This window comes from Drosophila willistoni, chromosome 3R (assembly GCF_018902025.1).
Source record: "Drosophila willistoni isolate 14030-0811.24 chromosome 3R, UCI_dwil_1.1, whole genome shotgun sequence".
NCBI classification, from domain to species: domain Eukaryota; kingdom Metazoa; phylum Arthropoda; class Insecta; order Diptera; family Drosophilidae; genus Drosophila; species Drosophila willistoni.
In genome coordinates this window covers 12382815-12395039 of record NC_061086.1, presented here as the reverse complement: position 1 = coordinate 12395039, position 12225 = coordinate 12382815, and the positions used below count along the sequence as shown (strand labels likewise).

General features: G+C 36.5%; 1 protein-coding gene across 1 annotated transcript; it reads right to left on the bottom strand.

Moving 5' to 3' along the window:
- Positions 1-6913: 6913 nt before the first annotated feature.
- Positions 6914-9997, bottom strand: LOC6650488 (carcinine transporter). Its single transcript, XM_023180106.2, has 9 exons — positions 9575-9997; positions 9389-9507; positions 9026-9188; positions 8730-8906; positions 8484-8633; positions 8163-8387; positions 7892-8019; positions 7391-7812; positions 6914-7152 (listed from the first exon to the last, which is right to left on the bottom strand). The coding sequence occupies exons 1-9, from the start codon at positions 9883-9885 to the stop codon at positions 7042-7044; spliced, it is 1806 nt and encodes a 601-aa protein (XP_023035874.1). The 5' UTR covers positions 9886-9997; the 3' UTR covers positions 6914-7041.
- Positions 9998-12225: the final 2228 nt, after the last annotated feature.

The window sequence follows — 12225 nt, the reverse complement described above, 5'->3', positions numbered from 1 at the left end:
AATAAGAACAATCAACACATTCCCATACCAACACACACTTTTATACATATATACATACAGGGATCCAGTTTTATTATAACTATATAGATATATATTTGTACGGCAATATTTAAACAATAACAGACACAGATGGCCAAAACCATTAAAATTGTAAAATATATGAGCGAATTCATTGCATGCTTATTTTAATTTCAGCATAGTATAAAAAATATATTACGTATACGCATCTTTACACAATCTATATTAAAATTGTTTGGTAATCAAGCGAGAAATATTTTATACACACACACACACACACATGTAGAAAGTATATGTATTGATATAACTATTTATCTATGCATAGGAAAAGCGCCAGGCCGTTTTAATTTATGCAAAATTTCAATTTCATTGCGAAAACTTTTAAAAACACATTGTTAAACCTTATTTCGTGAATTGCCCTTGCAGAAAATAATATTTTCGGAAAATTTGAAAAGCAAACACAAAATACGCCGATTAAAATAATGGAAAGGACTTGTCAAATATATATCAAATGTCTGTCTGTTTTCCGAAATTTTTAGCAAAAAAAGTTTCTAAAATGTACAACTAATATTGAATTTGATCTATGCTTAAAATTTAAACAAAATTTCTTAAGGCTTGTTCTTAAAATGGTTAAAATTTTTAGGTAATTTCTAAAAGCCTGCCCCATTTCACCATTTATTACTCTCTACAAGGGCGCAAATATCTTAAATGATGTACATTTTATCCATTAACAAATACAAAGAAAATAAAAAGAAAACAAAATCTTTAAAATGGAGTTGGAGAAAGTTATATATTCCAGAATGTCTAGAATGACAAAATTTATATGGCAAAATGCATATTTAACCACAACAAATCATCATCATAACTTATTAAGCCCCCCTCCCCCCTATACTAACTCCCTAAAACTGTCAATGTCTATTCCAAATGTGTTCAGCAATTAGGAACAAAAAAAAAAATCAATATATATATTTAAATTAGTTTATCATGAATATTGATGATTCAATACATACATACATACATACCTAAACATATATAGACATATATTTACAATTAAAATATTCAACAAATAAAAAAATGAGCAAAACAGAAACATATTTCAATTTACATATGTAAGTGTTTAAGCAAAATGCCAAAAGCATTTCAAATGCGCCAACGAAAGAGAGATTACAAAAAACAAGCAAAGGATAAAATTATTTATCAAAATAGAACACGCGTGAAAGCGTGTCAAAAATAATTGACTTTTATATACAAATATATATATATATATATATATATATACATAATGCTCTACAGTATACCAAAATTTATTTGAAATAAATTTGAACCAAAAACGTATGGCAAATTGACCTTTTTTTCTCGGCTATATCGTTGGGCATTTTGTTTATGGCCAATCGCAAATTGTAAGCAAAATGTATGGAAAAAGTAAAGCAAAAATTATTTGCATATGTATTTTATATGAAATGAAAACTTTTGCAGCAAATTGAATCAAAATTCTTAAATAAAAATGTATATTGAAATCAATAAATATATTCTACAAAATTGCAATAATTTTGAAATGTAAATTTCTTCTTATGTGTGTGAGTTAAATGAACTTAAACTAGATGGTCGGGCTAACTTTGAATGTGTTGTAGATTATATAGTCCCAACATGGATAAGTCTGGGCCGTTAGGACACCTTCCAAAATGTCAATATTTGGAAAATGATTGTTCTTTTTTCATCTCTTTATACCCCAACTCAGAAAATTTCGAAGTCATCGAAAAGAAAATTTTAATTATTTGATCGGACACCCGCCGAAAATATAATCTAGATTCTTTTATGACCCTTATACACATTATCAATTAGTTGTACCAATTTAGTTTTGAACGTTTGTAAGTATTTCCCAGTCTTTAAGACTAGTTTAAAAGTTTTGACATTTCATTTGAAAACAGAATGGGTTTAAATATTTTAACTTTCAAAGAGAGTAGTCCTCGGTAGATGAGTTGTCTAAGTGGCCCAGTCATTTAGTCAACTGAAAAGCGAAGATCTCGGTTCGAATCCCAGGCTAGTGTATGTATTTTTGTCTAAGCCGAAAGCCTTAGTTGCCAGTGCTTGTAAAATATAGTTAGGTTGATAGTTTTTAACTATATCCTATATACTTTAATAATAATAATAATAAACTTTCGAAGAGTTAATCACATTTTAACCGTTTGGCTTTGGTTATGTAATATATATAATATATATATATTATATTATATTCTACCTATTAGCATAACTAATTTATTTTTTGACACCGCCAAATTGTATGTAAAAACTTATTAAAAGAGATTTTTAAACCAAAAGTTTGTATTATCCTCCTTCTAACCTCATGGCTTTGATTTTATTTATTCTATAAATACTTGATTTCTAAACTATTTGCTGATTGCAGAGTCCAGGATGAAGCAAACCGTGATGAAAAATCTCTGATAGCTAGAATCTGTAAGGCCGTTCGATTAAAAGTAATGAAAACAATTTGTTAAGCTGCAAAAAAAGAAAATGCAATGCCTGAATTGTGCATATTTTTTGTATGCATAGTAGAAATGTCTCCAACAAATATGCATAGGTCTTTGTTGAGAGTTCAAATGTGTGAATGTAAGTTCAAGTGTAGCCGAGGAGTGGGAGATGCAGCAGCTTTCCCTGTGGAGTCCATATCGAGTATATGGAGTACTCCATTGAAGGGGAACGAGTTTGATATGATGGCTGATATGGGTTTGGGTTGAGGACGACTTTTGCGCTTGGACTGATGATGATGATGATGATGGTTGTGTGATGGGCACAAAAGCCAACGCCTCATGAAATATGGATGGATATCCCTCATATGTTTTATGGCTTGTTGAATTTCGTTGCTGTTGTAGTTCAAGTTGTAGTCAAAGGCGCAGGCCGTAGCGTAGCCTGTTAAATTAATAAAGGACAGGCACAGTCCGATGGCCATGAGAAGGACAACAGGACATTTTTTTATGTATGCGACCAAAGTTGAGGTTTGTTTTTCAACAGCTGTGCAGGAGACGACCAACAGACAGTCTGAGGGCTGTCAAAACTGTCAGTTGGTATAATATGTTTAATTTTCTTTTACATATTTTCTTCCTGTTTTTTTACCTCCTTCCATTTTTTTTTGATTTTTTTTTATATTTGTGGGGTTGTCTTTTCATTTTTTTTTTGGGTTTTTGCTTTGTTTTATTTGATTTCCTACTTGTGCCTCCCATCCAGCGCGCATTTGTCTAACGAAGTGTAAATTTTTGTTGTAGCTTAGTTGGGCGAACCGTGTGGGTTTTGTGCACACTCACACACACACACACACTACCTCTCTGTATGTGTGTGGTTTGGGAGTTTCATCTGTTTTATATATTTTTTTTTATAAATTTTAATTTCCGTTTGCATTTTGCACGTTTTTCATAATTCATGCTCTCAAGTAACTAGATTGATGAGCACTGCTTTGCTCTGGCATGAGGCACAGGCCAGTAGAAATAGCTGAAGTTGGGATTTGGTTGTCCACTGGGCTTATCCCCCCCTTATAGCCAAAGCAATCCACCACCACCACCCAACACCCAACAGCCCAGCCAACACTCACATGCATAATCGTGCGGAAATGCCAGACACACTAAGCTGACCGAGGCCAGTTGCCGAGTCTTACTTATATACATATATATATATACCTATATATAAGTAAATCCCAATGACTGAGGCATCAGCAATCACCATCACCCATTGCCATCGCCATCACCCATCGCCATAGCCATCTCTATCTCTCCATCGTTCTCAACCCTTGCCAAACAGCTGCCTTGGCATTGCATTCTCATGCCAACCCGATCCCATACCATCCCCATAGGGCCATTGACTAATAGGATTTGAAGAGCGTAAAATTGGTTCGTTGTGAACATGAAATATGCAGTAAATCCTTTTGCCAGCACTCTCTGATCCCCCTCTGTCGGGCACCTCCCTTTCTCCCTCCGTCATCGTCCTTACCATGTTTCTTCTTATGTTTTCCTTTAATATTTGCTGCTGCTGCTGCTGTTGCTGTTACTGCAGCAGCTTAAATATTCTTTGCAACTTGCCATATTTTGCACCAAGGCACAGACCTGACTTTTGCCGTCATCCTGCCCCCCAATGCACATTCCTCCTGTTTGGCTCCTGAGAGGCCAATGCACGCGCAGTTTGTTACAATTTCGCGGTTCGATTTCGCCATTGCCATCGTCGTCGTCGACATCGCCCATTTTCGTTGTTGTTGTTGTTGTTGTCGTCGTCGTCACTGCGCGATGGTGTGTTTTATTATCGCAAATAAAGCGCAATCACTGTTGTGGCACTCTCCGCCCCTTTCTGACCCCTCTTACACCCACTACCACCTCTTGCAACTCGCATCCACTCAAGCAGTCAGTGCATTTTTCATGTCTGGATTTTGTTCATGTGGCAGCTCGATGCAGCTACATGAAATATTGCAAATAGTTTTATTCATACTCAATTGCATGAAATTCTCTTCAAAGAAAATTGCAAGGAAGTGTATCTGAGGCGCCGCTGAAATGTAAATCAGATTTGTTTCGCATTTCACTGAACTTCCTTCTCAGAATCTGCTTACACCCAGAGCATGTTTGATTCTTTAATTGTGGACAAGCATTTGTTTTGATTACATGAGGCTATCAGGCTATTCTTATTTAAAATGGCCCCAGACAAAGATAATTGCCAACAATATATATTCTAGTTACTTTGAAAGGATTCCCATGGAAATCCCTTGTAAATCTTTAAAGCGAATTGCCAAGGACTTGACTGGGCAATCTTGAGGTTAAGCCGATTCAAGACTTTGTATAGTTTCTTGCTTGACGTTCATTCAACTACAGTTTGGCTTGACTTCCGGCGTTGCCTTTTATGATAAATTGAAACAAATAGCCACCAGTATACTCCCACACCCACACCAACACACACACACACACACACTCCTTACACAGGACTTGGCTTATCAGAAAATTGCGCTCAGCTGTTTATGAAAGCATAACAATGTTAGCTTCAGCTCGTAGCTGATGCTGTTGCTGTAGCTAAAGCAGGAGCCAACATCAACATGATCATCAAACTGAATGGCCTCGCTGGCTGCCTGCCCGTCTGCCCATCTGTCCGCGCCCCGGCTTGGCCCTTGTCTGCCCCGTCGCAGCACATAATTCACAAGTAGGATAAACAATTTACTTATCGCCCATTGCTGCAGTACGACCAGCATGACAAAGAACGGGCAGGGAAGACAGGGAGGGCAACACTGTGCCAGACTCAAGACGTTGCTACATCAGCGCGCCACATTGGCAAATAAATCATAATAAATAACTTGAAAAACGAAACACCTTTGCCCATAAAAGTTTCCACGTCTTCGTCTTGGTCGACGTCGTCATCGTCGCCTTTGTTGCCTGTCTTTTGCCTTGGTACAACTTTTTATGCCATGAAACTTACTAAGCTTCTCTATTTACAGTCCAGGTACATCAACAAATGCATAAGGTTTTCTTAATTTTCAGAAAGAAAGTAAAAGAAAGGTAACTTTCCCTATGCTTGCTTTTATTCGTGTTTTATTTTTTCTCAATCTATTGTAATCTCTTGCACTGTATCTGAAAAGTAACTAAAACATGGCCTAGACAGAGCTAAAAAATTAGAAGAAGTAAGCTATATTTAAGCAGCTTAATACTGAATGTTGCTAGAAAGAGATTTGTTTAAAAATCTCAAGACAAGATGCATGGAAGTCATTTTATATAAAATCGAAACAATTTTAGAAATTTTAGAAAAATTTTCTTTTTCTATAGTTATTACGAGATGTCATTTAGTTTTTTTAAACCCTTAGGTTCAGGAATTGTTTAACTTTACATAAAATTTCTCAACTAATCGTCTCAATGTTTTACATAATTAATTTTGTATACCTTATAATTTGTTTCAGAAGTTTGTAAAGCAGACATTGAAACGGTACCGACCCCAAAAACTAAATGCATTCTTGATCAGAGTAAGATGTCGAGTCGATATAGGCAATATGTGCTTATTATCCTAATGCCTTCAATTGGGAGTTAAAATTTTGGTATTAAAACTTATTATTGCCAAATTAAGACCAAGTTTGACAATTCGTCAGATCGGACAACTATAACATATAATTCCAACAATCGACTAGCCTACTTTATAGAGGGATATCTCTTTTTATAATAACAAATAATAATATAATAATAAATACTTTTTAGATGAAGCTTAATGAGAAACTGGTCATAAAAAAGGGAAAAGAAAAAAATCATTCGGAGAAATCAATTGAAAAAATAACCGACTTTAAAATGACACTACAAGGATATCTCAATAACGTCGCAGAGTTCACTTCTTTCCTGTTTATTCTTAATCATAAAATTGGTAAGAGTATCAACGTTTCGACTTTTGCGTTGGCTTAGAACTCATTATGTTAGCTCCTGTAGCCCGGTGTTAGTGTCTGCTTACTGTTTAACACTTTTCCAACTCGCCGAGCGTTGAAAATAAAGTGAGGAAAACGGAAGCCGAAACAACTTGGTATTATTTTTGCAACTGATGATAAAAATTGATACATAACTTGCATAAATCAGGTGGCAACGGCGGCTTGGTTGGAGGCTCAAAGGCACACACACACACACGCACATGGGATGGTTGTGGGTGTTTTGCCGATGATGATGCCAGCGTCATTTATTAAATTAGCCACAGCAATAGCTACTTAACCATATCCCTCCCACCACACATCCATCCACAGCCATCACACACATTGTGAGCCAAGGGCGGCAGGTAATTTGTAAATTTCTGACAGATACGCTGATAAACTCATTGCAGAGATTTCTTTAGCTGCCACCGTATTGTACATTGTACATGTACCTCATATGGGTGTGTGTGTGTGTTTGATTTATGTTGCGACTTATTACAGTTACCTACATAACAATACTTTATTCCTAATACTTTGGGCCACACTTAAATATATATATAAATGTATATATGTTACATCACACAAAAGGGAAAGGCAGCGGGAATCAATTGCTATTATTCGCTTCAAGGCGCAAACTCCGCCTGATTCAGTTTGGTTAACTCCGGCTGGGATGGCATCTTCATATTCTCATCTGCCACTGAAGCCAGCGGCGGTTTTGGCAGACTGAAGAATTTCTGTAAATTAAATTTGTTCAAAAAAAAAAAAAATTAAATTAGGCTACGGCTGCTTTGCATAATTTAAATTATAAATTAGATCCGCCTGCTGGCATTAGAGTTGAGCAATTCAGGTTCATTTTTCCGAAAAGGCTTCGTACTCTCAAGATGATGGAATACTTTGCATATCATGAAAAGATGGAACTAGCTCCCATTGAAACAGATTTAGCCAACTCCAATTTGGAGTCCATGTACTTACATCGTGTCTGCCAAAGTGATTGGCCTCCTCCATGGTGTCTGGCAATTTCTTGTGCAGAGTTTCGGGCAAAAATGTAGCACCAATACCGCCTAGCAGGAAGAGGGTACCCAATATATAGTAAGGTGCCCGTATATCAACTGTAGTCCCCAGATAAACAAGATAGGGGGCCAAGACGCCAATCGCATTGGCCAAAATGGTGCCCAATGCGATGCCCGTTTGCCGCATACATGTCGGATAGATCTCCAGGCACTGCAAATTGACTGTGAAGAAGGTCAGGGCATTGAGAAACTTAATAAAGGTGGCCAGGTAGATCATCATGCTCTCGTAACGCTCATCCGTGGCATAGGCAATAATGGGCAGGCAGGCAATGAAGGATATGATAAAGGAAACCGAATTGGTGAAACGGCGTCCGTATGTATCGCCTGGAGAAACAAGAAAATGGCAAAAGCGATTGTCAATCAGCAGAGAGACTTTTTGTTTTGTTTGTCCTCTCCCACTCACCTAGATAACGACCCACTACATAGGCAGGAATTTCCACAATGCTCTGATACAAAAAGTTCAAAAACGGATTGCCCGCCATGCGGGAACTAAAGAGAACCAATGTGAAATAGGAAACGGCCACTACGCACCTAAAAGCGCAGAGACAATAGAGTCGAATGTATGATGGGGAGAGGGACGAAGAGGAGGTAGGAAAAAACGCCAAAATGGCCAACGGTTAGAAATGCAAATTGCTTTTTGTTTCCAACAGCAGCAGCAGCAGCCACCAACTCACCAGCTGAAGCCCATGATGATGGTATTCCGGGCCAGACGCCAACCACCAAATAGCGAGGCAATGCCATAGGTCACATCCTGCTTCTCCTGTCTATAGATTTCCGCCAGCTCTTTCTCGGTCACATCAAAGTTGCGTCCATTAATTTTGGCAATCTTCTTCATCTGGACAATGGCGTCGCGGAAACGGCGTTTGCTAATCAACCAGCGTGGCGATTCGATGACGTATCTGCTCGAAAGAATCCGTTGGTCAATCAATTGAGTTTGTCATGGGAGAGACCTGGGAGACCCAGCCATTTCAATGGAATTGTCCTCCGTGACTTACTTGGAGAAAATTAAAGCCAGCGCTGTGGGCACCGATGTTACCCACATAAAGGATTTCCATTGGCGCAACCACCAGAACATCAAAGGCATGAATGTGGTGCCAACGGACCAGCCGACGCTCTGAAAGAAGGCAATGCGACTGCGATCCTCTCTGTGTTTTGGATGTGCATGGGAAATGGTCAATGAATGGCCAGAAAAAGTTAGTTAAACAAGAATGAAGAGAAACTTTTTGCCTTGTCAAACTTACTCCCGTGAGATTTCCATGCCAATAATTTGGGGCGACTGAAATAGACTGTTCACAGTGAGTCCCACAATGCCGGACATAATAAGAAACCATGTATACGAGCTCGTACACACTATGGAGACCATACGGCCCACCGAGCAGAAGACCAAGCTAATGAAGAACACCAATCGCCGTCCATAGCTGTAGGAAGAGGGTTGGTTGGTTGGAATGGAAAAAGGAGAACAAATTCAATTACTAGTTCGTTTCTATTTAGTTTTCAGGACATTCATAACTTAGTTTCGACTTCGACTTGTACTTACGAATCGCCCATTTGTCCAAATATAAATGAACCAACCACCTCCGTCACACGACCCACAACGAACACATTTGTCACGAACAAATCCTTGGCACAGACCCAGTTGTGGTCCGTTGGTATGGTGTTATCATACCAGGTCTGGTCATAGCTCCAGCCATTCTGGCAAACTGAAAATGGAAAATGCTCATAAAGTGCATTCAAGTGCAAAGTTGCCAGAAAAAAAAAAATTTATATAAGACAATCGAGACAGCGTAGAAATGTCGAGTAACTTTTCCACTAAGCCAAGTGAATCTCATCATTACACACACACACACTCACGCACGGGGGATTTCCCGTCATGAAAATCTTATGCTTTTACCAATTTTACCTGTAGTTTCAGTTGTTCGCTGACTCACATTCCAAGTTGACCAGTCTGTAATCTCTGTGAAATTCATATCATACATATTGCAAGTACTAAACGTTTCTTTGCCACGATTATCTGTTTGTCTAAACAAAAGAAGAAGAAAATAAATAATAAACAACAACACTGTGTTTTTTTTTTTTGGCAACTTACTTTGGTAATGTCAAATTACGCCATTCACTTAGAGTAAAATTTGTGTTCTCTATGCCTGGCACAGTGCACCAATGATCGGGAATATTTAATGCCAATATTATGTTCATATAGGTCAATGCTCCGCTGAAAGCCAAACCGGCCACAAACACATAATTGTAGAGTGTCTGATAGCGGCCATGGTTGCCAGCCTTCTCCATGAGTGCCTGGAAGGGATCGTTCAGTTCCGATTCCTCTAAATCCATCTCATGAACTTTCGTTGAAGTCTTTGAGGCCTTTCTGCTGGACACATTGTGCTCCTGCTTTTCCGTCATTTTGATTGCCCTTTTTGTTTTGTGTTGTAGTTTAAGAGCTTAGCCCGTTGCTAGGTCTGGCAATGGGATTTAATCTTTATAACTAAAACCAAATATCCAAATGACAAGTAAAGTCTGCTGGCAACAAAAATAAAGAAAACAATGAGATATTCTCCTAATCGGATAAACGTTCCTATTGGCGCCTAACATTTATAAAAATCTCTAAATTATGCTAATAAAAAACGTGCTGGAGCCTACTTGCATATGAAATGATTGTAAAAAGATTAGATTTGATTGTTTGGCAATTAAACCCCCAAAGTGAGAGATAAATAAAAACTTTTTATTGGCCCAATTATTTGAAGAATCAAATTTGATAATTTCATTGACTCAAAATTTCGCTATTCCATCATGTTTTAAGGTAATTTAAATTTATATATTGAAACTTCTTATCTCTTTTCAATGGTTAAATTTATAATTTCTAAAAGTTATTTCACTATAAATTGGTTGAAATGAAGTTTGTCAACAAAATTATACAACCAAAAGTTATTAAATTTGTTAAGTAGACTTGTCTACTGCGTGTACGCTGACTGAATAGGTTTATCTTAATTAAAGCTACTATCTTTTTATACCAAGCACTTGCTACATAGAAGTCCATGCTCTCGAAACTTAAGTGGGTAATTTACAAGGGGCTATAAGGCATCTACTATGCTATAAGTTATTGATTGATAAAACTTGAGAATTGCCACTTTATAGAACCTATTTGTAATATATATTGCAATAAATTGGCTTTGAAATTTACAAAACCTTTTACGAAATTAGTTAATGTGATCGAATTTCATGAATTTTATTATTTTTGGATCTTGGCATTTTATGAAAACCAAGAACTGCTTGAAAATTGCAAGAAATATAGTGAAGATTACAACATTTTTTATCAAATCAGAGAGTGTTGTAACGGGTCTGCCTCTTAATTCCTATTAAAATTAGGATACAGATCGACATTTTTGAGGTCATGAAAAAGTGTTTTAAGTTCAATAGGTCTCTTATAGTAATTTGAGGGTGCTGATCACGTTCCTGTACTTTGTTTTTATACATCACGTCAGGATTTCGAAAAAAATGACCACATTTGCACTATTTTATATATATTTTATATTTTATATTCGCCTTGGACACACAAACCTCACCCATTCCTACCTCCTCAACCCCACCACCACCGCCTTATGCCAACATTGTAACTCTGTTTCTTCTGTTAACCACATCCTACAAGATTGTCCAAACATCTTAAACCTTAGAAAATCCCTTTTCCCATCCTCCAACCCACTCTCAGCCATATTTAACCCAACCTTAGAAAACCTATCCAAAGTCGAGCTCATCTAAATAATTACCTATATACATATTACCTCACATTGTAAATATATACATACATACTTATTTGTAATTTTCCTTTTTTCCTCAATATAAACATGTTATAAGGCCTTTGCAGCCACTAAGCTAAGTTTACTATTAATTTTACATTTACAACAAAAACAAATTTTTATACTAAAAACATTATTATTGTAAGCTATTAATATATTAGGTATGATTAAGAAGCAATTTAGAGAATATCAAAAAGGCTTTTCTTTGTTATATTGCATAATATCTTACACATTTTGGATATGGTCCTAAAATGAGTAAAATTTAAAACAAAAAGTATGCTATAGGGATTCTAAGAATTTGCGTCTTTTTAATTTTTAAGAATTATTGGAATCTTATGCTTCTAAGAAATTGTTCATTAGTAATGTTTGCAAACAAAAGCTATTTTTCTTGAATAGGAAAATCTAAAATCTGTTAAAAATGCGGAAAAACAATTTTTAACTTTCTATACTATACTTTTGGGTGTCTATTTTTCAATCCTAGATCCCCTGATTTCACAAAATCTGGATGTCATGGGCAAAAACCGAGTATGCATTCGGAATCAGCGTACCCGAATTAGTTAAGAAGACCTCTCAAGTTAACGTCACCAAAAATCATGTCGGCCTGTGTAATTTTCGTGCATTTTGGATATCCTTACTGCTATATAGACTCAAAGGCAGATTACTACATACATTAATATAGGATTTTAGAGCTGCCCATATAAAAATAATCAGTTTTACTTAACTAAACTTTAGGTTTTTGATTTTAAAACTCAAATTGAACCTCTCTTATGAGTTACATATTTGAATTTCACAAATTTAGTCAAATCAGAATTAAGCACTTACCGAACAGTTTTATTTGTTTACTTTTATGGCCTAATGGCCCACTTTAATTATTTTATTGACTGTAACAACCGCAAAGAAGAAGAAGAAGAAGAAAAACGTCATGTATTCAGTTTTATAGACTGACTTA

Excerpts from the sequence above, each read along its gene's own strand:
- LOC6650488 (XM_023180106.2), bottom strand. The coding sequence starts at position 9,885 with ATGACGGAAAAGCAGGAGCACAATGTGTCCAGCAGAAAGGCCTCAAAG. Across the intron at positions 9,508-9,574 it reads CGTAATTTGACATTACCAAA|ACAAACAGATAATCGTGGCA; the intron begins GTAAGTTGCCAA and ends TCTTTTGTTTAG. Across the intron at positions 8,634-8,729 it reads GGCATGGAAATCTCACGGGA|AGAGGATCGCAGTCGCATTG; the intron begins GTAAGTTTGACA and ends TCCAAAACACAG.